General features: G+C 45.9%; 1 protein-coding gene and 1 pseudogene across 2 annotated transcripts in view; one reads left to right on the top strand and one right to left on the bottom strand.

The window, feature by feature from the left end:
- The window catches only part of RB1 (RB transcriptional corepressor 1), a 192,254-nt gene that overhangs the window by 142,589 nt on the left and 22,424 nt on the right, over positions 1–27,241 (top strand). For both annotated transcript variants that reach the window (XM_050948066.1, XM_050948075.1), the window contains exon 18: positions 23,851–23,969. In XM_050948066.1, coding sequence (XP_050804023.1) covers positions 23,851–23,969 — 119 coding nt within the window. The remainder of the gene's footprint in view (positions 1–23,850; positions 23,970–27,241) is intronic.
- On the bottom strand, positions 16,678–16,725 carry LOC127043404 (uncharacterized; annotated as a pseudogene).

The raw sequence follows: 27,241 nt of genomic DNA on the forward strand, positions 1-27,241 counted from the left end.
CTGAAGAAAATATAAATATTTAAATATTCTCCACACAGTATTAGGGTATCTATGTATTTTAGATTTATTTAGGTTTCACTTTTAACTTTAAGGTTTTTGAGAGATTCTTTTTGAATATAGAATTAGTAGTAACTTTGGTAATAGGATCTTTAGATCCTGGAAACAAATGGTAAAAGTTTCATGTATACAGGAAAGATGTGAAGTTACTTTTGCCAAACTTACTTTCTATGAGACAAGAGTTTTACCTGTTACTCCATGTGGATGTTATCTCTGGATGTTGATCATCAGTATTGGACACCACATTTATGGCAGGAAAATATCAAAATAGAACACAACTGAAAAATAGGATTAAGAGAAATATATAATTTACAACTTATCTAAAATGTATTGGCCCATTTCAAATACTAAGGGATATACTCTCTATATTTCTTACATTCACAGAGCTCTTTACACAGTATTCCCTACTCATTTTGAGAATTTTATACTCTGGGTTTTGGCATACTACAGTGAGAGATTAAAAAGAGTGTACTCCAGTGTTAAAGATCTTTTACTAAGTGAGATAAACACTTTCAACATATGCAAGTCTTAAAGCCCACACCCATGACCTACTTATTCAGTGGAATGTAAACAGTACTGACCGAGTTTGACATAATTGCATGTAAAAACATCATAATTACAACATATATATTGTACTATATAGTACAGTGTTGATGGGATTTTATCAAAATCATGGCTTTTTAAAAACACTAATCAGTATCCTTTTAATTAAAAAGGACAGTATTAAAAAGGACATTGTAAACTTGAAAACTAGAGTTGGTTGAAAAATTTCTGACAGAAAGCTTTTCCATCAGAAAATGCCATTTCATCGAAATCTAAACCTTCCGTGGGATGAAATTTTGTTAAGAAAAAAATTGAAGAAAAGCATTTTCATATGGTCAAACAGAATGTTTTGATTTTTTTATTTTGAAACCACTTTTCATTTTGAAATGTTTTATTATAAAATAAAATACAAAAAGTCAAGAATGAAACATTTCCGTGGATCCCAAACAATTTTTATTACATTTGTTCATAGACAATTTTTGGTTTTGTTCCTATTTGGAATGAAAATTAATTTTGAAATATCAGTATTTCCTGTGGAACATAAATTCCTAGTTTCAGTCAGCTCTATTGAAAATTACATTGCCAGTTGCAAATGATGTATTTTTTTTACAACCAGAACCTACACTAACTGAAAGAGATTAGAAGAAAAAAGATATATTCTGTTCTTCTTCGAGTGATTGCTCATATGCATTCCAGTTAGGTGTGTGTGCGCCGCGTGCACGTTCGTCGGAGAAACTTTTACCCTAGCAACCCAGGCGGGTCGGCTGGGCGCCCCCTGGAGTGGCGCCGCTATGGCGCCCAATATATATCCCAGCCGACCCGGCCACCCTTCAGTTCCTTCTTACCGCCCGTGTCCGTCGTTGGAACTGTGGAGAGCGGCTTCGCTGACCTCCACACTCCCTAGCAGCTCGTTTCGCTATCATTGTATATAGTAGTTATAGATGTTATTGTACATATATAGATATATAGTTGTTAGTTAGTCAGTTATCTAGTGTTGTTAGTGTAGTTATTAGTTGTAGTGAGGGGATCGGGGGTACCCCCCCCCCTTCCCCGCACCGGGAGCCGGAGCTCATGCCCGGCTCATCGGGCTTCAAGCAGTGCTCGGCTTGTCACAAGCCCATGCCAGTTGGAGACCCCCATGACTCCTGCTTGAAGTGCCTCGGGGAATCGCACTTATCTGCCAAGTGCCCGATCTGTAAGTCCTTCAAGCCGAGGACCAAGAAGGAGCGGGACATTAGATTGAGACAGCTCCTGATGGAAGCGGCCCTGACACCTTCGCCCTCGGCACCGAGCGCAAGCCAACCGGTGAGCAAGGGCACCGCGGCACTGAGTGCTACCACCAAGAAGCCGGCACCGAAACCGGCCCAGAGCCACTCCCTCTCCCCGAGGCCGAAGGCGGCGAAGGCACAGATCATCTCGCCACCAGCCACCCCACAATCAGATCCTGAGCAAAAGGCGGATCGCCCGGCACCGATACCTGCCGCGGCACCGTCTAAGCCAGTACCGTTAACTCCGACCCCGCGGGGGCCGTCGAGTCCAGCACCTGGCAGCTCCCCGGTACGCACCGTGGTAGAGCTCGCTTCACCCTCTACCCCGGAGACGTTCGCCGCAGCGAGAGAGCTAATCGCCATCACCGAGGCACCGATGCCCTTGCCCCCGGCACCGCCGGTGCGGGTACTATGCTCTATGGGCAAACCGACCCTGAGCAGACCAGCTTCGGTCAGTGTAGCAGACCGGCACCGCTCCAGATCGCGGTCCCACGGACGCTCGGCATCGAGGCGCCACTCAGACTCGCGACGTCAATCCCGATCCCGGCACCGGTCGGACTCCCGGCACCGATCGCCTCGGCACCGCTCAGGCTCCCGGCACCACTCAGGCTCCCGGCACCGATCACCACGGTTCCGATCGCGCTCTCGGCACCGGTCGGGCTCCTGGCACCGGTCGATGTCCCGAGCGTCAACTAGGTACTCCCAGCACCGCTCCAGCTCACGGCACCGCGGTGGGCACCGCACCTCCAGGAGCAGATCTAGACAACGACACTCGCGATACCCGTCGACCTCCCGGCACCGAGCCGGCCGCAGGTCCTGGTCTCGCTCTCAACACCGATACAGACACCGGTCACTGCTATCCAGAGGTGTGAGGTCGGTCGGTACCGCGACACCAGCTTTCGCCGCTCCACCGTGGCCATCCAGGGGCACGTCGGCATCCTCCCAGGCGGGTAGCTATTATGAACGGGACCAGGACACCGAAGCACCGCTGGGAGTGTTCCAAGACCCCCACCCGCAGGACACAGGGGCCCAACAGTGGGGATTTTGGACACCCTGGGCTTACCATCAGGCCCAGGGTGCCCCCATGCCTCAGGCACGTTCCACCGCCTCAGAGCATCGGGGGCCAGAAGCTACTGTTTCCCGCCCCCCCCGTGGTCGAGTCGGACAAACAGCCGCCAGACTCCCCGGGGCAACACGAACAGGAACCAGGCCAAGAACAAGAGACCGCGCAGGATACCCTCATCCCCGGAGTATCCTCCTCCTCCTCCTCGCCGGATGAGGCAGTAGCTGGGTCGTCAGCGTCGGGACCCCCACCTATAGACCTCAGGGCCCACCAGGACCTCCTCCGTAGAGTGGCCCTTAATATCAACCTCCCGGTGGAGGAGGTCTCAGAGGTTGAGGACCCGGTAGTGAGCATCCTCTCGGCCGATGCTCCTACCCGGGTAGCCCTCCCATTCATAAAGACTATCCAGTCTACCGCCGACAACCTCTGGCAGTCACCAGCCTCCATCCCGCCGACAGCTAAGGGAGTGGAAAGGAAGTACATGGTACCCTCTCGGGGGTACGAGTACCTGTATGTCCACCCTCCTCCTTCCTCCCTAGTGGTGCAGTCGGTCAACGACAGGGAGCGGCATGGTCAGCAGGCACCGGCCCCCAAATCCAAGGAGGCTAAGCGGATGGACCTCATGGGTCGCAAGGTGTACTCAGCTGAGGCCTTGCAACTCCGTGTGGCCAACCAGCAGGCCCTACTGGGGCGCTATAACTACAACATATGGGCGGAGGTGGGTAAGTTCGCCGAACTGCTACCCCAGGACTCGCGCACGGAATTTAATGCGTTCACGGAGGAGGGTAAGAAGGTGGCCAGGACCTCCCTCCAGGCCTCGCTCGACGCTGCAGACTCGGCAGCCAGAACCCTGGCGTCCGGCATTACCATGAGGCGCATTTCATGGCCTCAAGCCTCTACACTACCCCCGGAACTACAATATACAGTCCAGGACCTACCCTTTGACGGGAAAGGGTTGTTCTCGGACAAGACGGACTCCAAATTACAAAACCTGAAGGACAATCGAGTCATCATTCGCTCGCTGGGGATGCATACACCTTCCACCCAGCGTAGACCCTTCAGGCCCCAAGCACGGCGCCCATACTTCCCACCCCGTCAGAGGCAGGATCTCAACAGACGGCGTGGCCGGAGGGGACGCAGACGCCAACCCAGCTCCAAGGGAGGCCAAAACCAAGGGCCTTCCAAGGCACAGCCGGGCCCAAAGTCTGGCTTTTGAAGGTGCGCCCGGGGACGACATACCAGACTCAAGACAGGATCCTTCCCCTTCCTTCTCCAACCGCCTCTCCCACTTCCTCCCGCCGTGGTCCCGGTTAACATCAGACCGTTGGGTGCTACGCACAGTGAAGCACGGATACCATCTACAATTTGCTTCCTCACCCCCTTCCCGCCCCCCTTCCCGGTCCCTCTTCAGGGACCCCTCTCACGAGCAAACCCTCCTGCAGGAGGTTCGTTCCCTTCTGGCGGCGGGAGCTATAGAGGAAGTACCTCTAGGCGAGAGAGGCAAGGGATTCTACTCCCAATATTTTCTGACCCCCAAATCCAAGGGAGGTCTCAGACCCATCGTAGACCTGCGGGGCCTCAACAAGTGGATGCTAAAGTTAAAGTTCCGCATGATCTACCTGGGAACCATTATCCCATCCCTGGATCCTGGAGACTGGTATGCTGCCCTCGACATGAAGGACGCGTACTTCCATATTGCCATCTTTCCACCACACAGGAAGTACCTCCGCTTCACGGTCAGACATCAGCACTTCCAGTTTGCAGTTCTGCCCTTCGGCCTCTCTACAGCCGTGAGGGTGTTCACCAAGTGCATGGCCGTCGTGGCTGCCCACCTCCGTCGGCGGAAAATCCACGTCTTCCCGTACCTCGACGACTGGCTCCTGAAAAGGTCCTCCCAGTCGCAGGTGCGACGACATGTCGAGGCCGTCATGGACCTCTTCTCCCGGCTAGGCCTGCTTATCAATGCCGAGAAATCCAGCCTGGTCCCCACACAGAGGTTAGACTTCATAGGCGCGACCCTGGACTCTACTCATGCCAGGGCCTACTTACCTCAACCTCGCTTCCAGACGATCGGTGTGATCATTCGGAGCTTGCAGGCATCCCCAATCACCTCGGCTCGCACCTGCCTCACACTTCTAGGGCATATGGCCGCATGCACTTACGTGACAAAGCATGCCAGACTCCGAATGAGGCCCTTCCAGACGTGGCTTCATTCCGTATTCCGCCCGAGCAGGGACCACCTAGATGTATTGGTGATGGTCCCCCCCGACCCTCTCCGCTCCCTCGACTGGTGGCTGACCCCATCCCTAGTATGTGCGGGGATGCCCTTCCATTCTCAGCAACCATTGGTGACTCTAACAACCGATGCATCATTCCTGGGGTGGGGGGCCCACTTAGGGGACCTGCGCACCCAGGGTCTCTGGTCGTCCCAAGAGCTGTCCCTCCACATAAATGTCCGGGAGCTGAGGGCAGTCCGCCTCGCCTGCCAGGTATTTCAACGACACCTACAAGGCCGTTGTGTTTCCGTACGCACGGACAACACAACTGCCATGTATTATATCAACAAGCAGGGGGGAACCCGTTCGTCTCCCCTATGTCAGGAAGCCATTCGACTCTGGGACTTCTGCATAGCCCAGTCGATAGACCTGGTGGCATCCTTCCTCCCAGGGGTCAAGAACACGCTGGCGGACAGACTCAGCCGATCCTTCCTCTGCCACGAATGGTTGATCAGACCGGATGTCATCCATTCCAGCTTCCAGAGGTGGGGAATTCCCCGCATAGACCTCTTCGCAACCAAGTCCAACAGGAAGTGTCAGGAGTTTTGCTCCTTTCGGGGTCTCTCTCCCGGGTCGATCACGGACGCATTTCTCCTGCCATGGACCCACCACCTCCTGTATGCCTTCCCTCCGTTCCCTCTGGTGCACAAGGTCCTGTTAAAGCTGCGCAGGGACAAAGCGCGTCTAATCCTGATCGCACCTGTGTGGCCCAGACAGCACTGGTTCACCGCCTTGCTGGACCTGTCTGTGGACCCCCCAATTCCCCTTCCTTTCCACCTGGACCTGATTACGCAGGATCACGGCACGCTTCGTCACCCGGACCTACGAGCCCTGCACCTCACGGCGTGGCTCCTGCATGGCTGAACACGGCAGAGCTCAGCTGCTCCGCACCGGTCCAACATATACTCCTTAACAGCAGGAAGCCTTCCACTCGCTCAACATACAGAGCAAAGTGGACACGTTTCTCTTGCTGGTGCGCTTCTCAAGGGGTGAACCCTACGCAGGCCCCAATTCCCACGGTCCTAGACTACCTCTGGTACCTTAAGCAGCAGGGCATGGCGACATCCTACTTAAAGGTACACTTAGCGGCCATATCCGCTTTTCGGCCAGGAGAGGGTGGCCGATCCGTATTCTCCCACCCCTTAGTCGCCAGGTTTGTTAAAGGCCTGGAGCGTCTCTACCCCCCCGTACGCCGCCCTGCTCCTACCTGGAACCTTAACCTGGTCCTGAACAGGCTCACGCTCCCGCCATTCGAACCACTGGCGACTTGCTCGCTCACGTACCTGTCGTGGAAGACGGCCTTCGTGGTGGCCATTACATCGGCCAGACGGGTCTCAGAGCTGAGAGCTCTCACAGTGGATCCACCCTACACCGTCTTCCATAAGGACAAAGTGCACCTGCGACCCCACCCGGCGTTCCTCCCTAAGGTTGTTTCTGCCTTCCATACCAACCAGGACATCTTCCTCCCCGTCTTCTTCCCGAAGCCACACTCTTCTTGGCGGGAACAGCAACTGCATTCCTTAGATGTACGTAGAGCACTCGCTTTCTACATCGAGCGAACAAAGCCATTTCGGAAATCCCCTCAGCTGTTTGTGGCGATCGCAGAACGGATGAGAGGTCAACCAATCTCCTCTCAGAGGATTTCCTCCTGGGTAACCGCATGCATTCGCGCATGCTACGACTTAGCTCGTGCCCCCTCTAGCCACTTCACGGCACACTCCACGAGAGCTCAGGCGACGTCGGCAGCCTTCCTGGCGCACGTGCCTATCCAGGAGATATGCCGTGCAGCGACCTGGTCATCGGTCCACACATTCACCGCACACTATGCGCTAGTCAGGCAATCAAGAGATGATGTGGCCTTTGGCGTAGCAGTTTTAAATACCGCCACATCTCACTCCGACCCCAACGCCTAGGTAAGGCTTGGGAATCACCTAACTGGAATGGATATGAGCAATCACTCGAAGAAGAAAAGACGGTTACTTACCTTTGTAACTGTTGTTCTTCGAGATGTGTTGCTCATATCCATTCCAAACCCACCCTCCTTCCCCACTGTCGGAGTAGCCGGCAAGAAGGAACTGAAGGGTGGCCGGGTCGGCTGGGATATATATTGGGCGCCAATGCGGCGCCACTCCAGGGGGCGCCCAGCCGACCCACCTGGGTTGCTAGGGTAAAAGTTTCTCCGACGAACGTGCACGCGGCGCGCACACACCTAACTGGAATGGATATGAGCAACACATCTCGAAGAACAACAGTTACAAAGGTAAGTAACCGTCTTTTTTTTCAGTTTCATATCACTTATTCGTTGCTTTCAGGGAAGCTCACATGGTCTTTTCGAGGTGCTGCTATATTTGATTGTTAGTAGCAGCATTACTGAAGCTGAACATTTGCTGGGTAGCAGGCACGTGTTTGCACAGAGGAAGGAGTGAAGGGAGGAGGCCCAAGTATGGTGGTTTTACATTCAGGTCTGTGCCTTCCCCCCACCCCATTTAAAAACAACAAAGAACAAAAAAGCCTGTAAAAGTATTAACTTTTTTTAGGAAATGCTGTTTAAAAGGTGCTCCATCCAGAAATTCACTTGTTTAATTAGTCAATTAAAATAAAAAATCAAGTTGACAGTGTCTATGGGGACACTGACAACTCAATTTAGGCCAAAAAAGGAGGAGGATTTGTAAAAACCATTTAAAAAAAATTCATTGGAAATATTTCTGTGATGTCTTCAGACTGACCAATTACAAACAAATTTTTGTGTGGATGTGAGCATTTCCCTTTAGTTTTTAAACCCAAATGCAGGGGTCGGCAACTTCTGGCACGCAGCTCACCAGGGTAAGCACCCTGGTGGGCCGGACCAGTTTGTTTACCTGCTGCCTCCACAGGTTCAGTCGATTACGGCTCCCACTGGCCACTGTTCGCCGCTCCAGGCCAATGGGGGCAGCAGGAAGTGGCTTGGGCCGAAGGATGTGCTGACCGTCGCTTCCCGCAGCCCCCATTGGCCCGGAGCAGCGAACTGCGGCCAGTGGGAGCCGCAATTGGCTGAACCAGCGGAGGCGGCAGGTAACCAAACTGATCTAGCCCGCCAGGGTGCTTACCCTAGCGAGCCGTGTGCCAGAGGTTGCCGACCCCTGTACTAGTGCATGACAACTGGAGAGAAACAAAACTGAAACTGACTAGTCTATTTTCATTGTCCAAATTGAATGAAATGCCAAAAGTAAACAACATAAATAGCAAAAAGCATATTAGCACAGATTTTTAAAAATGCAATTTTGATAATTAGAAGATGGTGCTAGTAACATAATAAGGAATATCTGCAAAACATTTTGGACTTGAATCAGTATTTCATTGGGAAATTCTGACCAGCCTACTCAGGAGGATAAATGCAAAAGTGGGAAATCTCATGTGATATCTTCAGAAACCATAGTTACAATAACTCTGTTTTCTCTCTTCCTTATGGCCAAAATTTACAAACTTGGGTAAGCTAAAATCAGATTCCAAAATCCATATTTGGGCACCTGAATAGAAGTGGCCAAACTTCGAAAAATAGTAAGCACCTGCAGCTTCAGTGGGATTCACAAGTACTTGGCACTTCCAGAAATCAGGCTATTTTCATTTAGGAGTTTAACTTCAGGCATTCTGTATTTGAACATTTTTTACCTTTAAATTCAGCATCATAGACATCCTAATTTTCAGGCAACTAGCGAAATTTACTAATAGCCGGATCAAATCTTTAAGAAGCTAAGAGGAGACTAAAATGGGATAAAGTTCAGCTATAAACAATAAGGATCAGTTATGGCATAGTTGTGCAGCAACATTCCACAGCTTTGGAATCACTATTCTCTCCTCTTCATTTATCAGATAATTCAGAATGACAATGCTTAATTATTTGCAGGCATTTTTTCTAATGTCTTCCTGAAAGTTGAAGCTAACTAGAATTATATGAGCAAATATCCCATTTAAATAGGTCATTACTTCTAAGATAACATTTAATAATTGTTCTTTGTGCCTTCAAGGTAACCAATATTTGTGTATTAGTTTAGTTCATTCACTCACTTAAGAAGGTATATACACTCACTGCTGTTTTAAAGAAAAATCAGCGAAGAATCCTGTGGCACCTTATAGACTAACAGACGTTTTGGAGCATGAGCTTTCGTGGGTGAATACCCACTTCACCCATGAAAGCTTATGCTCCAAAACGTCTGTTAGTCTATAAGGTGCCACAGGATTCTTTGCTGCTTTTACAGATCCAGACTAACACCACTACCCCTCTGATACTTAAAGAAAAATGTTATATGCAGTGTTGTAGCCATGTCAGTCCCAGGATATTAGAGAAACAGGGTGGGTGAGGTAATATCCTTTATTGGACCAACTTCTGTGGGTGAGAGAGACAAGCTTTCAGGCTTATGCAGAGCTCTTTTTCACCAAGAGAAGTTATTAGCTCACCCACCTTGTCCCTTTAAAGAAAAATAGCATTTTTAAAGGTACCTGCCAATTGGACGTTCTCAAACTTCTGTGGATAAAGAGAAATATCCTCCCATAGAACTACCTCTTGTTCCAGTACTACTGCTCTATTGTTTGCTTCTCAAAAGACGTATTTGTGTGGACTACCAAGAAGGGCTTTGCAGATGTAATTTAAGAACCACTATTTTAAATCTTTTTCTGAAAAATATTCAAGATTGCTGGAGGAAATATTGCATGAAGCCTGTTGCCGGTGGTATGGAGGTTCAGATAAAGATTAGGGTTGCCAACCTTCCCAAATTGGCAGGAAATCTCCTGGGATCATGCTGATCTCCTGGAGGCTACTGAAGCCAATCTGGGAGATTTTAGGCTGCCAAAAATCCAGTGGCACAGTGGGGCTAAGGCAGGCTCCCTGCCTGCCCTGGCTCCACATGGCTTCCGGAAGTGGCTGGTATGTCCGGCTTTTAGGCGCAGGGATGGCCAGGGGTCTCTGCATGCTGCCCCCCCAAGCACTGACTCCAAAGCTCCCATTGGCCAGGATCCGTGGCTGCTTCTGGGAGCTGCCCGAGGTAAGTGCTTCCTGGCTGGAGACTGCACCTTCTCTTGCATCCATTGCAGCCCCCTACCCCAGCCCTGAGTCCCCTCCTGCACCCAAACTCCTTCCTGGAGCCTGCACTGCTCACCCCCTCCCAAACCCCACCTCCCTGCCTCAGGCTCAGCCCGAAGCCCGCTCCGGCATTCCATATCCCTCGGCCCCACCTCCCAGCCCAGAGCCTGCACCCCCACCCTCTGCCTCAGCCTGGTAAAAGTGAGTGAGGGTGGGGGGGAGTGAGCAACAGAGGGAGAGGGGATGGAGTGAATGGGGCCATGTTCTCAGGGAAGGGTTGGGTTGGGGAGCAGGGCAAGGGTGTTTGGGTTTGTGCGATTAGACAGTTGGCAACCCTAATAAAGATGTGTACTGCTAGGTTACAACTTCATCATAATTCAGGTTATATAGATAAATTATGATGATCGGGTGGACTTCTTGACCTTGCTTGTAGCTGAATATCTTAATTCTATCATCAAAAAGTAACACGTAAGCATTGCACAGCATGCTTCAGTAATTAACAAGATTCCTTTAGCCTCTTTGAGAATCCAGGATGCCCTAACTCATATTTCAATATATCATATTTTTTGACTCCATCACTTACTTGGGCAAATCCATACTATATAAAGAATGAAGATTAGTATGTTCCTTCCGTTCTGTGGTATTTCTCAAATCTCTGTAAGATATAAACAGTTAATGCAGATTCATGATGAAACACTAATTCTAGCATGACTCTAGGGTTGCGTTACAGAATTACAGTTTGTGTTTGACCCAGCAGATTAAAAGAGTAGATTGGTTGTTAGTGAGTTTGCCTTCAAGAGTTGGAGGGAGTGAAGTTGTAGCTGGGAGAAAGGTTGACAGATCAGCTTTTTGCAGCATTGTGTAAAGAGTAGCAACAGTAACATCCCCGAGAAAATGATAAATTGGGAGTACAATGGAGAAAAATATATTTAGTAGATGTTAGAAAATGTTAACTAAAATATATTTTAATATAAATCAAATTGGTATGAAATGAGAAAATATTAAGAAATTAATTTCAGTATGTCAAGATAAAGTGTATTTATTGTTTTCCAATTCTTTGAGCTTTACTCTGTAATTTTAAGAATACACAGTTCTGTGTATAGAATCTCTCTGCCTGTATCTTGAAATGTCTTGTTCTTCTTCAGAGAAAACAGACTAACATTGTCACCGGCCAAAACATTTTTTTCATGCCTTTTTGGTTAACCTAATTCTGACTGAATTACCACCTCCAGCTCTCATGGAGTATTTTATCTTGATTGTTGAATAACTGCTTGTAAAATAAAATTGATTAGCTGTAGACATCTTGTTAAACTCTGTCAGCAAACTGCTCAGAAGCCACACAGATGTTTCTGTTTTGAAAGCTAGTCAGAATATGATTATCAGATTTTTGCCTGCCATAAGCGAATATTAGGTGGAAATAAGTAAGCTTGACACACTCAATAATATGTCAGACACAAAAGTGTCAAAATCAGAACCCAGGCCTTGCAGAAAGAATGAAGTAGAGGTATAAAATGTATTACTACACTGGAAACGTTGCCAGTATCTTTAATTTTTCTTGTTTCTCTCAATTCCACACAATTTTTAGACTCAAATACTTTTTTAAAGCAAATAACCATAATAAAGATTTGCATAAAACGCTTTGTGCATTTTTCCTTCCAAGCCTTGATATAATACCATGCCAACAACGTATTTCCTATAGGCCGAACTTCACTCTAATATTTTTTTGTTTTAGAAAATATGACGCATTTTTAGGATGTATTTATATTCTGGGCTCTAGAGTCAGGAAGTGTTGGAGGAGTTAGATAATGCTAGTATTTAAATAGTGTAATTTTTGACATCCTTGCTTATGTTAGGAAATCAGATCGCTTTCTTGTCTCTAGAATTGAGCCCTCCCTCTGCCTCCCATATGTGCAATGCAGCCTGGAAATTCATGTTGGCACCTTGTTCCTTTGTAGGCGTACTGGGTATGTGTTTTTGGGTTTTGCGTGTTTCCAGAATAATCAAGGCTTTTCAGAGAACTTAGAAACAGACTGTGACTGCCTTGTTTCTAAAAACTGCTGACTGCAAAGTTTCCAAGAATAACAATTTCCTTACATATGCAATATGTACAGGGTGACCAGATGTCCCAATTTTATAGGGACAGTCCCAATTTTTGGGTCTTTTACTTATATAGGCTCCTACTACCCTCTCCCTCCCCCCCGTCCCAATTTTTCACACTTGCTGTCTGGTCACCCTAAATGTGTAGGCTTGCTCTTCCAAGAAATTAAAAACACCTGAGACTTGAAATGGCGTTACACAGCAGGAAGCTTTAACCAAAAATCTAAACAGAAAGAGGTGTCATATCTAGCCAACAGCTGAAGAAAAAGACTATCCTAAGTGCTTTTTAATTTGAAGGATACACACAGTCTCAATTTTTTAAACAGTCAAAATTAGAATTTTCTAGTATAATAGCAGTGTTCTTTGGGTATGTGTGTGGTTCAAAAAATGAGCTCAAGTTTTGTTATTTATCTCCCAACTTAGGCTGCAGAGAAATATACTTGAAAATAGGGTTGCCAATTTTCTACTTACACAAAACTGAACAACCATGCCCCATCCCTGCCCCACTGCTTCTCTGAAGCCCTACCCCTGCTCACTCCATTCCCCCCTTCCTCTGTCACTTGCTCTGCCCATCCTCACTCACTCGCTCATGTTCACTGGGCTGGCTCAGGTGGTTAGGGTGCAGGAGGGGGTGAGGGCTCTGTCTGGGGATGTGGGCTCTGGGGTGGGGCCTGGGGATTGGGTTGCAGGAGTGGGCTCCAGGATGGGGGTGAAGCCGAGGGGTTTGGAGTATGGGAGAGGGCTCCGGGCTGAGGCAGAGGGTTGGGGTGTGGGAGGAGGTATGGGCTCTGGGTTGGGAATGCGGGTTCTTGGGTGGGGCCAGAAATGAGGCGTTCAGGGTGTGGGAGGGGACTCCAGGCAGGGGGGGAGGGTTGGGGAGTGAGGTGTGTGCGAGGGCTCTAGCTGGGGTGCAGACTGGGGTGGGGCTGGGGATGAGGGGTTTGGGGTGTAGGATAGTGCTCCGGGCTGGGACTGAGGGGCTCAGAGGGTGGGAAGGGGATCAGGGCTGGGGCAGGGGGTTGGGGCATGGGAGGGGGTGAGAGCTACGTCTGGGGATGTGGGCTCTGATATGGGGCTGGGAATGAGGGGTTTAAGGTGTAGGGAGGGCTCTGGGCTGGGACCGAGGGGTTTGGAGCATGGGGAGGGGCTTCAGGGGTACAGGATCTGGGTGGCGCTTACCTCAAGCAACTCCAGAAGCAGTGGTATGTTCCCCCTCTGGCTCCTATGTGGAGGCACAGCCAGGCAGCTATGTGTGCTGCCCCATCCACAGGCATTGCCCCCGCAGCTCACATTGGCCGCAGTTCCCAGCCAATGGGAGCTGTGGGGGTGGCACTTGGGGCTGAGGCAGAATGCGGAGCCTCCTGGCTACCCCTATGTGTAGGAGCCAGAGGGGGGATATGCTGGCTCCAGGAGCTGTGTGGCGTGGAGACTAGCAGAGAGCCTGCCAGTCTTGCTGCATGGCACCGCCAAATGGACAGTCAATGGCCACCAGGACCCCTTTTTGACTTGGTGTTCCAGTTGAAAACCAGACACCTGGTCACCCTATTTGAAAATAGAGGAACATACTGAATCTTTAAGAATTTATTTTCTCCTGTAACTTAATTGGTTCATTCTTTAAAAACTATAATTGTTACTGTATGTTGCTTTTTTAAAATCTATTTTAAAGTCTGTTTCATTATTATCATTTCCAAGAGGCATGGTTCAGACTGGGTAAGGCACAGTGTACTTACTGAGCTGGATTTTTCACTTTGAGAAATTACTGATAGGAAATCAGGTTGTTTCTTCTGAAGTCTGGGGCCTCTTGCCTTTAATTTAAAAAAGAAAGTAATACTGCATGAGACTTGCACAAATACTGTACAGTCACACTGAAATATAAATACTGTGGAGATCCAGATGACAAATCTTAATTATTTCAGGTACAAACGTTTCTCTCTGATGATAGTAGGAACACATCTATTTTTTTCTGAATTTCATTTACTCGTAGGCACTGAATATTAACCCTTTAGTTCCTGGGAATGATTTTTCTTTGTGCTGTAAAGACTCTTATAAAATGTGTTGAGTCCTACACAGAAAAACTTCTGCATAACTGCTATGGGGACATTCTGAGCCATTTATTAGAACATGTACAGAAGTAATCTTGAATGGCTTTTAAAAACGGGTTTAACACAGTTAGGTTAAATACACAATTGATGCAACTATGTTAGCTTGAAATTGTTTTTTAAAAAGATGTTTGGGGCTTGGATTTTAGTCAGGGCAAACTAGTCTAGAAAGAGCTACAACTGACCATTGCTATTCTTTTAATTATTCATGTGGAAGGTTGGCTTACATGTCGAGAGCTACAGGGCAGCTGAATCATTATCTAAATTGTTTGCAGAATGCTATCACCGGTTTGCTTAATATCTTTGAGCTAGCCCCATTAGTGCTTACCACTTAGAACTAAGGTCACTATCCTTTAGGTAAAGGTCTACAACATACCTTTGTGGTTAAACTTTAAATGTGCAAAAAAATGGTTTGCAAGGTGGCTAGTGAAATGAGTTTGGATTCCCTATTCCATGAATGTCAGGAAAAGCACATAGTATTTTATAGATCCCCTTTTTTTAGTTGTAGCAACTATGACTTTTCTCATCAATTGCTGCCTACAAATGTTTGCCTTCATTGTGCTAATGCTGCTAGCCTTTTGTCTCGTTTCTCAGATGTCTTCAGGCTAGATACATGCAAGGTGCACCTTGCACATTCCCTTGTTCAGGAGCTGCTGGTGTCCCCAGCGTAGGCGAGGGCAGCTTGGTGGTAGCACTAACTTGCACCCTGTTGCAGTGGCCCCTATTTATGGGTGCAGAACAGCTGAGACATACCAGCCCGGCTATACCACCTCTCATTTCCAAACTGCATTCCCCTCCTCTGGCCCACCCCCAGTTCTAGGGCTATTCCTAAGAAATGGTGAGGTGATTATTAGACCTGCCTACAGCCCCTTTGCATCAGTCTAGCTGCTAAAAATCACATAGGGCAACTATGAATTTGAGCATCTTGCTTCTGTAGTTCCCATTATACTTGGAATGCCTTCTCCAGAGCTCTTCATCAATCTTCCTTTCTTTATATCCACCCTAAAAATCACTCTGTTATCTCACCTACAAGACATGAATATGAAGAAAAGAAAACAAGTGAAACAAGAACAATTTCTGTATTACAACATTCTCTGATAGGTATTGTCTCCTTCCTTTGTTGTTTGACCTTTACTTCTAGTGCCATATTGAATTTAGACTGTAAGCTTTTTGGGACGTTGATCATATTTTATTGGGAGATGTCTAGTACAGTTTTTGATACTTGAAAATAACTGAAAAATAAATTGTATTTAGTGCTTACATACGTACCAAATAGATAGATAGCACTTACTGTGGTGTCATTGGTTTAACATGTCTGCTGATCTTCAAGTGTAGTTTAGCAACTCTGTATTCACATTTGAGAAAAGTAAGGAGGTTAATGAAAAGTTATGGGCAGCCAAATTCAGCACTGGTAAAAGCAGGTATTGCTATGCTGGAGTTAAACTGGGGATGTAGCGCAAATTAGCCATTTTTCACTTTTGCATAACAAATATGTGATACTGGTATTTGGAATAAAATCTCATCAAAAAGACTTCTCTCATCTAGTCTGAGCTGATGAGCAATCATAATTATTATATTCTTCTGCTTCTTTGTCTCCTGTTTTTATTTTTTAACCCATCTGCCATGGTCTTAGCTTCTAGCCGAAGGGATTAAAATTCTTTACAGGACAGGCTCCCACACAGCTTTATAGTGGTGTTCTGTTTTTGAAATTAATGTTGTGTTAATGTTAAACAGAGGAAATCAAGTTATAGTATTATTCCAACACATCAGTAAAGTACAAAAAAACTTGTCCTGTTAAATAAATAAGCAATATGCACATTTTGAGTTAAAGAATTAAAACAAATCAGACTGTATTAACATCTGAATGAAATCCTCAGCATTGCTTTTGTTATTGTTCCTTTGCCTGAAACCATACAGAAAGCAAGCCCAAATTGGGTCATATTTTGCATGCATCCAACTTCTATTCACTCTGTTCACTCCCAGTTGTGTGTAGAGTCACTAAACTAGAGTTGAAGATAGGCAGACATTTAAATCAATGAAACCATGATAAGGTCTATCCAATCGGTTGGAAATTATGATCTGTAATCTTCAATTCTTTTATGGAATATGTGGTTTGGAGAATTAAGTTATCATTGAGTTAGTCAGGATTTTGTTTTAGCAGGCCTAAATTGTTTCATTGTTCTGAATGCTAGTGATTTTTTTCTTTATTTAATATACAGTCCTCAAATAAAGGACATATCAGATATTAAACTGATAAGAACAGATAATGTTTTGACTTCAAGGTCCCAGAGACACAGACAAGGTTTTCATCTTGAGGCTAAAAGACCAAAAACATCAAGACACTTAATCACGGCCTTGGAGAAGCCAAAAGACTATTCACGCTTGATCTTAGCTCACAGAGAGCCGAGAAGGGTGTTAGGCTTTTCGAAGCGCCTTTGCAAATGAAAGTGAAGCTTCCACCAGTGCTGGGCAACCTACGGGCCTCATGTGACCTGTCAAGGTAATCTGCTGGTGGCCGCAAGACAATTTGTTTACATTGGCTGCCCACAGCTCCCAGTGGCTGTGGTTCACCGTTCCTGGCCAATGGGAGCTCCAGCAAGCAGCAGCTGGCCTTCACTGCTTCACGCAGCTCCCATTGTTTGGGAATGGCGAACCGCGGCCACTGAGAGCTGCAGGTGGCCGTGCCTGTGGACGGTCGATGTAAACAGACTCTCTCGTGGCCTGCCAGCAGACTACCCTGATGGGCCGCAGGTTGCCCATCTCTGTTCTAAACCCTTACAACTGCCTCAGGGATTTCCACCTCTGGCAGAGTGAATACAAAATGGTAGCTAGAAGCAAGTTCTTGCAGCTTCTTTTTAAAGCTGTTAATTTCAGATCTATTCTTGCTTTGGATGAAAGGAACACATCCAATTATTGAATATTTTCTAAAGATTTCATAGCTTCTTAATATTAAAATATCTGATTTAATTTATCAATTTCATAATTATTTTTTGGTGCTTAAAAGTTTGGTTACACTATGTATTTCAGATAGTTTAGCAACAGCCATAGTACTAAGGTGCATTATGGAGTCAAACCTTGAAAGTGTGTTAGGAAATCATTTAAATGTTAAGAAATCTAAAACAAAGATAAAAGTAGTACCTAAAGAATTGGAAACTTTTTTTTAAGGTGAAAGATCTCACAGATTTACTTGTTCTTACTCTGAGCCTCACAGAGACTCAAAAATATTTGATTTCTTTGTCAAATTACCTAAAAGAAGATTAAGCATTGTTGTTGTAATTGGTGGACTCTGAAACCAAAACAAGATGATACCAAACTGGGAGGGATTGCAACTGCTTTGGAGGATAGGGTCAAAATTCAAAATGATCTGGACAAATTGGAGAAATAGTCTGAGGTAAACAGGATGAAATTTAATAAAGACAAATGCAAAGTGCTCCACTTAGGAAGGAACAATCAGTTTCACACATACAGAATGGGAAGAGACTGTCAAGGAAGGAGTACGGCAGAACGGGATCGAGGGATCATAGTGGACCACAAGCCAAATATGAGTCAACAGTGTGATACTGTTGTAAAAAAAGCAAACGTGATTCTGGGATGCATTAACAAGTATGTTGTAAACAAGACACGAGAAGTCATTCTTCCACTTTACTCTGCGCTGGTCAGGCCTCAGCTGGAGTATTGTGTCCAGTTCTGGGCACCGCATTTCAAGAAAGATGTGGAGAAATTGGAGAGGGTCCAGAGAAGAGCAACAAGAATGATTAAAGGTCTTGAGAACATGATCTATGAAGGAAGGCTGAAAGAATTGGGTTTGTTTAGTTTGGAAAAGAGAAGACTGAGAGGGGACATGATAGCAGTTTTCAGGTATCTAAAAGGGTGTCATAAGGAGGTGGGAGAAAACTTGTTCATCTTAACCTCTAAGGATAGAACAAGACGCAATGGGCTTAAACTGCAGCAAGGGAGTTTTAGGTTGGACATTAGGAAAAAGTTCCTAACTGTCAGGGTGGTTAAACACTGGAATAAATTGCCTAGGGAGGTTGTGGAATCTCCATCTCTGGAGATATTTAAGAGTAAGTTAGATAAATGTCTATCAGGGATGGTCTAGACAGTATTTGGTCCTGCCATGAGGGCAGGGGACTGGACTCGATGACCTCTCGAAGTCCCTTCCAGTCCTAGAGTCTATGAATCTATGAAAACCCAGTCCTCATGAATGCAATTCTAAGTTGTGTACATCTGGTTCAGAAAGCTACTGATACTTAAAGGCTATTTGAATTTTGGCTGGGTGCATATGTTAAACTTTTTTTCTTAAAACTCAGTTTCTGAACTCAGTAAAGTGGTATTACCATGACAGCATGGTCTAATGGTTAGAGTCAGGGGAGGACAACTGAGAATCAAACTTCGGCTCTATTCCTGACTCTGTCGTGGATTGCTGTGTCTTCTTGGACAAGTTAGTGGTACTAGATCATGTCTCCATTTCCAGCTTAATAAAATGGGGCGGTATTATCTATCTTAGTTAGCACTTTAAGATCCCCAAAAGAAAGGCAATGTTATTATTTTGTTATTTGAATTTGTACTATGTATCCAGTGACATCACTCAGATTCTTGAGCAATAAATTTATGTGGGCATTTTAAAAAATGTGTGCACTAAAACTGTTCCTGTGAAGAGTATTCATGGGTGGAGAGGCTACTGATCTGAAATACTGTTTAAAAGATTTGAGAAGCAATATAACATCTCAGATAATGTGAGTAAAGTTACTTTACAAACGAAAGTCACTTAGATAAACCTTATCAATAGATAAAACTGAGTTTTGGGTACAAAGTTCTTTTTTTAAGCATTGATTACTCCAACTGGAACTCGTGGATAATGACCTCAGTTTTTGCACATTCAAGAAAAGTCCCTAGTTTTAGAATATTATTGTACTCTAAGTCTCAGTGCTTGCACTATTAACCCCTGTATTCAGTGGCTCATATCTTGTCTCAAAAAATTAGCGTTCAAGAGATCAGGTTCCCCAAAGAAATAATTTGATAAATATTTCATTTTTTGAAAATAGAGAAAAACATAGGCAAATACATAACTTGAGTCTTTCTATAACCAAAGTCAATTCAAATACATTTAAAGGGATGGAAAACTAGTAGAGAAGCAGCCTACTTGGAAAGAACCCAGAACTCCTGTTTTCATGTGCTTAACCACTAGAAAGGAGTACTTGTGGTACCTAAGGCCTGGTCTACACTACGCGTTCAAACCAATTTTAGCCATGTTAAACCAATTTAACGCTGTACTCGTCCACACAATGAGGCCCTTTATATCGATATAAAGGGCTCTTTAAATCGGTTTCTGTACTCCTTCCCAACGAGAGGAGTAGCGCTAAAATCGGTATTACCATATCGGATTAGGGTTAGTGTGGCTGCAAATCGACGGTATTGGCCTCCGGGCAGTATCCCACAGTGCACCATTGTGACCGCTCTGGACAGCAATCTGAACTCGGATGCAGTGGCCAGGTAGACAGGAAAAGCCCCACGAACTTGTGAATTTCATTTCCTGTTTGCCCAGCGTGGAGCTCTGATCAGCACGGGTGGCGATGCAGTCCCAAATCCAAAAAGAGCTCCAGCATGGACCGTACAGGAGATACTGGATCTGATCGCTGTATGGGGAGACAAATCTGTTCTATCAGAGCTCCGTTACAGAAGACGAAATGCCAAAGCATTTGAAAAAAATCTCCAGGCTATGCGTGACAAGCATAACGGAAAGCCAAAGAATCAAATGGACGCTCATGGAGGGAGGGAGGGGGTACTGAGGATTCCAGCTATCCCACAGTCCCCAGCAGTCTCCGAAAAGCATTTGCATTCTTGGCTGAGCTCCCAATGCCTGTAGGGTCAAACACTTTGTCCGGGGTGGTTCAGGGTATAGCTCGTCAATTTACCCCCTCCCCCCCCCCGTGAAAGAAAAGGGAAAAAAATTGTTTCTTAACTTTTTTCAATGTCAGCCTATGTCTACTGAATGCTGCTGGTAGACGCAATGCTGCGGCAGTGAAGAGCAGTATCCGCTCCCCTCCTCTCCCCGGTGGCAGACGGTACAATATGACTGCTATCTGTAGTCATCATCAGCCTGTGAGTGCTCCTGGCTGGCCTCAGGTGAGGCTGGCCGGGGGCGCCTGGGTAAAAATAGGAATGATTCCTGGTCATTCCCAGTAGATGGTACAGAACGGTTGGTAACCGTCTTCATCATAGCAACTGGGGGCTGAGCTCCATCAGCCCCCTCCCTTTCATGTGAAAAGAAAAGATTCTGTACTGCCTGGACTATCATAGCAGCAGGATGCTGGGCTCCTCTCTCCCGCACCGTTTAATGTCCTGCCTGGACTAATAGCAGCTGGAGGCTGCCTCCCCCTCATTTTATCTCACTAACAAGTCAGTGTTTCTTATTGCATTCTTTATTATTTCATCACACAAATGGGGGGACACTGCAACGGTAGCCCAGGAGGGTTGGGGGAGCAGGGAAGCAATGGGTGCGGTTGTTGCAGGGACACCCCCTAGAATGGCATGTAGCTCATCATTTCTGCGGGATCTGACACGGAGCGGCTGTGCTCTCTGGTTCTCTAGTACGCTTGCCCCATATTCTAGGCAGGACTGACTCTATTTTTAGATACACCATAAAGGAGGGAATGACCCGGTGAGTCATTCCCATTTTTGTCTTTGCACCCCCGGCCGACCTCAGCCAGGGGCACCCATGACAGCAGCAGACAGTACAGAACGACAGATAACCGTCATCTCATTGCCAATTTACAATGGCACAGCAGACGGTACAGAACGACCGATAACCATCTCTGCTATCATGCAAAGGCAAATGAATGCTGCTGTGTAGCGCTGCAGTACCGCCTCTGTCAGCGGCATCCAGTACACATACGGTGACAGTGACAAAAGGCAAAACAGCCTCCATGGTTGCCATGCTATGGCATCTGTCAGGGCAATCCAGAGAAAAAGGGCGCGAAATGATTGTCTGCCGTTGCTTTCCCGGAGGAAGGAATGACTGACGACATTTACCCAGAACCACCAGCGACAATGATTTTTGCCCCATCAGCCACTGGGATCTCGACCCAGAATTCCAAGGGGTGGAGGAGACTGCGGGAACTATGGGATAGCTATAGAATAGCTACCAACAGTGCAACGCTCCGGAAATCGACGCTAGCCTCGGACCATGGACGCACACCGCTGAATTAATGTGCTTAGTGTAGCCGCGTGCACTCGACTTTATACAATCTGTTTTACAAAACTGGTTTATGTAAAATCAGAATAATCCCGTAGTGTAGATTTACCGTTAGAGACTAACAAATTTATTTGAGCATAAGCTTTCGTGAGCTACAGCCCACTTCTTCGGATGCACAGCACTAGACACTCTCATTATGCTGAAATTTGGTCTTCTGTTTTTCTGTTTTCCTTCCATCTCTCACACCTCTCCACCCCCAGACTAGCTATTTGCATTAATACATTTTTCTTACTTCTTTTTCATCAGGAAGAGTATTTTCCTCATCATAGATATTTAAAATCTGAATTGAATGGGTACAGTAATCTCTCATCCCCCTTGCTAGTGGAGCTGTTACTCATGTCAAGGGAAGAGGGGCTTGAAAAATGAGTGATTTAGCCTTCTTTAGGAGACAGGAGCAGCATTGACAGCAGGAGCGGCTGTTGAGAGGAAGTGAGGCGTGATGTAGATGGGAGAGTGAGAAGCTGAGGTAACAGTTGTCTGTTTGGACGTGTGGGAGTTCTGAAGGTGTAATAGGCAAGCAAATCATACATTCATGTACATACTTGTAGTTACTGAGAAAAGTCATGCAAACCAGCCCCTGTCACCTGGTTGGCCTGCAGGTACTTGTATAACTGAGAAATAACTGCGGTCGTGAGCCAGTAACTGTACATCATTTCTCTGCTGTGGCTTAGATAGTGCCGGTACTGCCAAAAATCATGGCTTGGAAATTATGAGATTGTAAGAAAAATATATGCTTGGTTCTTTTTGTCTTCTGGTTTTTGAACCTGCAGGATTCATGTTTTCAATCTCCTCTCCACAATGATGAGGACTAGAATTTTTTGTTTGTTTGTTTAATGAAAATTGAGATTCCATTGGGGTCACCTCATTCCAGATGCTAGGGTTTGAGAAAATCCCCCAACTATCCTGAGATTTACAATACAATCTCAAGAGTTTGCAACGCTGCAATTCCATTCAGAATAATAGAGCTGTAGGGAAAAAACTGAATACCAGTGTTTGACGTTTTTTGCCTTTATGCGAGACTGGTGCAGCTGGGATGACCAGTTTACTTTACATTTGCTTGTGAACTTACAATTCAGTGCTGTGTTCATGTTACAGACTCCTTTGTCAATTTTGCTATTATAAATATGTTTACAGTCTTTTCATGTATATTTGTAAGTAACACATTCATCCACAGAATCTGATGGACCTTGAACAGACAAACACCACATTCATTATATGTAAAATGTTCGGTCCAACAGTGTTGATGCTCTCTGCTTCAGATTGGGGTAGGAAAATGCCGACTTTCCACTTTTTGCTCATCCATATCTGCCCCTGTTTACTATCTGACTAATAATGCCTTTTTACTCCCAATACAAAGCTTAACACCACATAAATAGATACATCTCTCTTCTCCCCATTATTCCTGACTTAATATTGGTGGCTAGGTTTTGGTGTCACATTACTGAAAGAGTATTATTGCTAAGCAGGAGCCCCCTGCTGAAGTAGACATAAACAAAAAATCCAGCAATTCTGTATTTTCAAGACTAGTTTAGTGCTATGGTGTGAAGCAAGAATATGTTTTTCATGCATTTCTATATAGTTCTACCAACAACTTCACAGATGAGCTGCAAGGAACCTGAGGTTCTGCTATTGATGATGACAATGTGAGATCCTTGCTTCATCCATCTTCTCCACTCCACTTGTAACCGTCTCCCACTGCCCTTCCCCATCACTTCTCTGTTATCTTTGATCTTAGCAGGATTCCGTAGCCAAAAGTTCCAGTAATCAACCTACAATCCAAAAGGAGATCTTAAGTGCCTGTGAACTGCAACTTGATGCTCTTGAGTCTTCCTGTATTTAACACATAGCAGCTGAAGTAAGCCAGGAAGCACTTGAACTGGAACAGGATTAGTCAAAAAAGGAGGAGGAGCACAGGTCCATCACACTGGCCTTTTCAAATTCCAACTGAGGGTTATGGAGGAGGCAGAATGTCCTTGAACTGGCTAACTGAAGCCATTGCCAGAAGAAGTGCAGAGTGAACACTAGAAATAAACAGAAACACAGAGCACTTGAGCAGTGCCCCAATTGTTGATGTGACTCTTGTCAGATAGTCAGTTTCCTTTGCTAATGTTCTGTTACTATGATTTTCTCTTTTAGGATTCATCCCTATTTGATCTTATAAAGCAATCCAAGGAACGAGAAGGCCAAGTTGATCAACCTGAGCCCACCTGCACTCTTAACTTTCCTCTCCAGCATAATCACACTGCAGCAGATCTGTAAGTAAAGTGCATGCATGGAGATAAGTGCTGTGTGGAGTTAATTCCTTCCGCAATGTTTTTTAACTATTTATTTATATAGTGCATTTTTCCTTGTTGGACTTGGTACTAAAGATATGCTGAATTGTGCATTACATTTGCTGGGACTCATACTAAAAACAGGCTATCCTCAACCAAATTTTAAAATATCTTTTCTCAAAGTCCATCAACTTATACTTCTAATGTCATTTTTGTTTACCAGGATTTCCCTGCAAATTGCTGTGTTACATGGCATGACTTCATCTGTGTAGGGACAGATATACTCTTTTTACTTAAATACATTGACAAAACTTCTTAGTATGCCCATATTTTCAAAAAGGTTTGTGATGCCATAAGCCAGCATGTGTGATTACAGCTGCTACTCAATGCCACAACCAGCATTTCTTCCCAACTCCCTTGATCTGGTCTGCCAGCAGCAGCTCCTCATTGGCCCCACCAGACATGGGCAAGTAGGGTAATCTCCACACCCAGTAGTGCCAGAGGGGGAAAAAAATGCCTGCAGCCAACAATGTGGCAGAGCAGAGAGAAGCTTTGTTTCTTCCTTGAGTGATGGTCTCTATTGTATTCCACTGAGGGTTATGCGCATGTATTATGCTCCCAACGCCAGAGTTTTTCAAAGTAGTATTGCTTGGTGGTCCATGCATGCACCTTTTTATTGCCTTGTAGTTTTGCCCGAGGCAATAAAAGGCGGCTCAGACAGACCAGGTCCCCAGTTCTTCTCACCACCACCTGCTCTTGTGTCTGGTGACTGGATTATGCAGATGATGCTGGGATTCCTACCCTTGCTCATTCTCCACCAGCGATGAACACCAACACTGTTTGTACTGTTTGGGGACAGCCCACATCACCTCCAGGTGCAGCATCTGCCTCTCCTTCCCTGCCCATACACGGGAAGGCTGAGCTCTCCACCTCAAGAAGCAGCTCTTTGAGGTAGTCATGGGCTTAAAATGGATCCTGGCTGGGGAACCCCCCTGCACGTTGGCCTGAGCAATCCAAGAGCACTCCTCCTATTGCAGAGCCTCTATCTGGACCCATCAGTACCAGTGCTGTGGACCCTGCGTTCATTCCTAGCCATGAACCATGGAAACATGTGCATTAGCATGGCAGTACATTTTCCTCCAAATCCAAGAAGGACACTGAACTGTCCATGAGTTCTGGCCATACATGAGCTATGCACTACAAGGCACATGAGCAGTCAGAGGCCGCACTGCATGCCGGATCCGCATATCCCTCCTGCTTCAACTCTGCTGGCATCCCTTGAATTGTTGGTCCTGAAACAGATGCCTTTACGGGTTCTGGTCCCATTAATAGACTGGATACCGTTGACTCCGTGGAGACTTGGAAGTGCTTCTAGACCTCACAAACTGTCCTGATAGGACAAAGTTCTCTGCAAGTTCCGGTGCACTTACTAGGGGAGGACTCGTGCCCACTCACTGGGCAATGCTCTGGTCAACAATTGGTCAGACTGGATGAACTATGCCTTCCTCCTCCTACTGCTTCAACCTCATGTCCTCTGCAAACTCCAGAGGGAGATAGTGATGGCCATTCTGATTGCTTCATTATGGCCTTGCCAATTCTGGTTCCCTCTTCTTCTCCGCATGTCAAAACTACCTCCACTCCTGCTCCATACATTTCCAGAACTGCTGACACAAAACAACGGCAGATTCAGGCATCAAGATCCATGGACATTACACCTGACAGCATGGTTTTTGCATGGACACCTCCATTAGCATGAGAATGCTCATTGGCAGTACAAGACATCCTGTCCAGTAGCAAAAAGGATTCCCCAAGGTGATCCTGTCAGGCCAAATGGGCTCTTTTTACCTCCTGGACCCAACAGCAAGGTCTTACTCCTGAAGCTGTGGGCATCCCCGTGCTCTTAGACTATTTCCTCCACCTGAAAACCTGGGAACTTGCTTTCAGCTCTATCAGAGTGCATGCAGTTGCCACCAGTGCTTTCCATCCTCCAGTGGAAGGGCATTCAATTTTTGATAGAATTGTAGGACTGCAAGGGGCTTACATGGCAGGACTGAGTATTATCTAGACCTGTGAACTTTAACAACCTGTGAACCCCTTTTACTAAAACGTCAAGTCTCGCGAACTCCTACTAAAAATTAATATTTCCAGGGATTTTCTCCTTTACCTGAGTATAAATGATAATCTTGGAAATGTAAAATTTGTTTTATGACATGCTTATTACACACTATTTATTATTATTATTTAATTACAGTATTTTTATTACATTATGAAAACGGCACTTTTACAGGATCTCACTTTCATAGCTTGTATCACTTTGAATAAGCCTGTTATAAGACAAGGCTCCTATGTTTCATCAAGGAGTATCAGATGTGAAACAGCATGAAGGTATTTAAGAAGCCAACTCAAGTGTTCTTCCTATACAAGCATTCTGGTCTTGAGCAGTCCAGGCAAACAACACACATTACCACAAAGCTTAAACTTGTTCTTCATAATAATTTAAAAAACAATACTAGCTGCCTATTTAATTTTAAAAACAGCAAAAAATATCCACCTCCCTTTCCATTTCTTATAAGGAGTCTTGAAGTTTAAATCTCTTCACGATAACAGATATGCTTGTTTTGATCTGCTTAGCTCTTGGAAGTCCAGGGACTCCAGGCTGCTGGCCCCAGGCTGCTCAGAGTGCCTAGGGACAGCTCTGTCCGCCATTAGGGAATTTTTTCCTGAGAACCCCTTGTAACATTTTGTGAACCCCCAGGGGTTCACGAACCCCAGTTTGGAAACCACTAACCTAGTCGTTAATGAACTCTCCCTTCAAACTGCTGTCCTCCTGCCCTCTCTCTCTTCTCTGCTTTCCTTCTTGCTATTTCCTCAGTGAGGAGGATTGGGGAGCTGGCAAACACCCCTCCCCACCCCCCGCCCGCTCAATAGGTTCCATAAGCACAAGGTCTCGCTGCGACAGCATCCCAAGTTTCTGCCAAAGATGGATTCCCAATTTCACTTCAACCAACGTATACATCTGCCTACCTTTTTTTTTCAAAACTGTATGTCTCAAATGAGGAAGGGTGGCTTTATTCCTTCAACATGTGTAGGCCTTTGTTCTTTTACCTACAAAGGAGAAAGCCGTTCCAGTAGTCTTCTAGGCTATTTATCACCATAGTGGCGAGAATAAAAGGAAAGGTCATTTCTACGCAGAGAATCTCCAAGTGGGTCTCAGAGTGCATTATGTGTTGCTATCAATTGTCAGGGCACTGTCC

This window comes from Gopherus flavomarginatus, chromosome 1 (assembly GCF_025201925.1).
Source record: "Gopherus flavomarginatus isolate rGopFla2 chromosome 1, rGopFla2.mat.asm, whole genome shotgun sequence".
NCBI classification, from domain to species: Eukaryota; Metazoa; Chordata; order Testudines; family Testudinidae; genus Gopherus; species Gopherus flavomarginatus.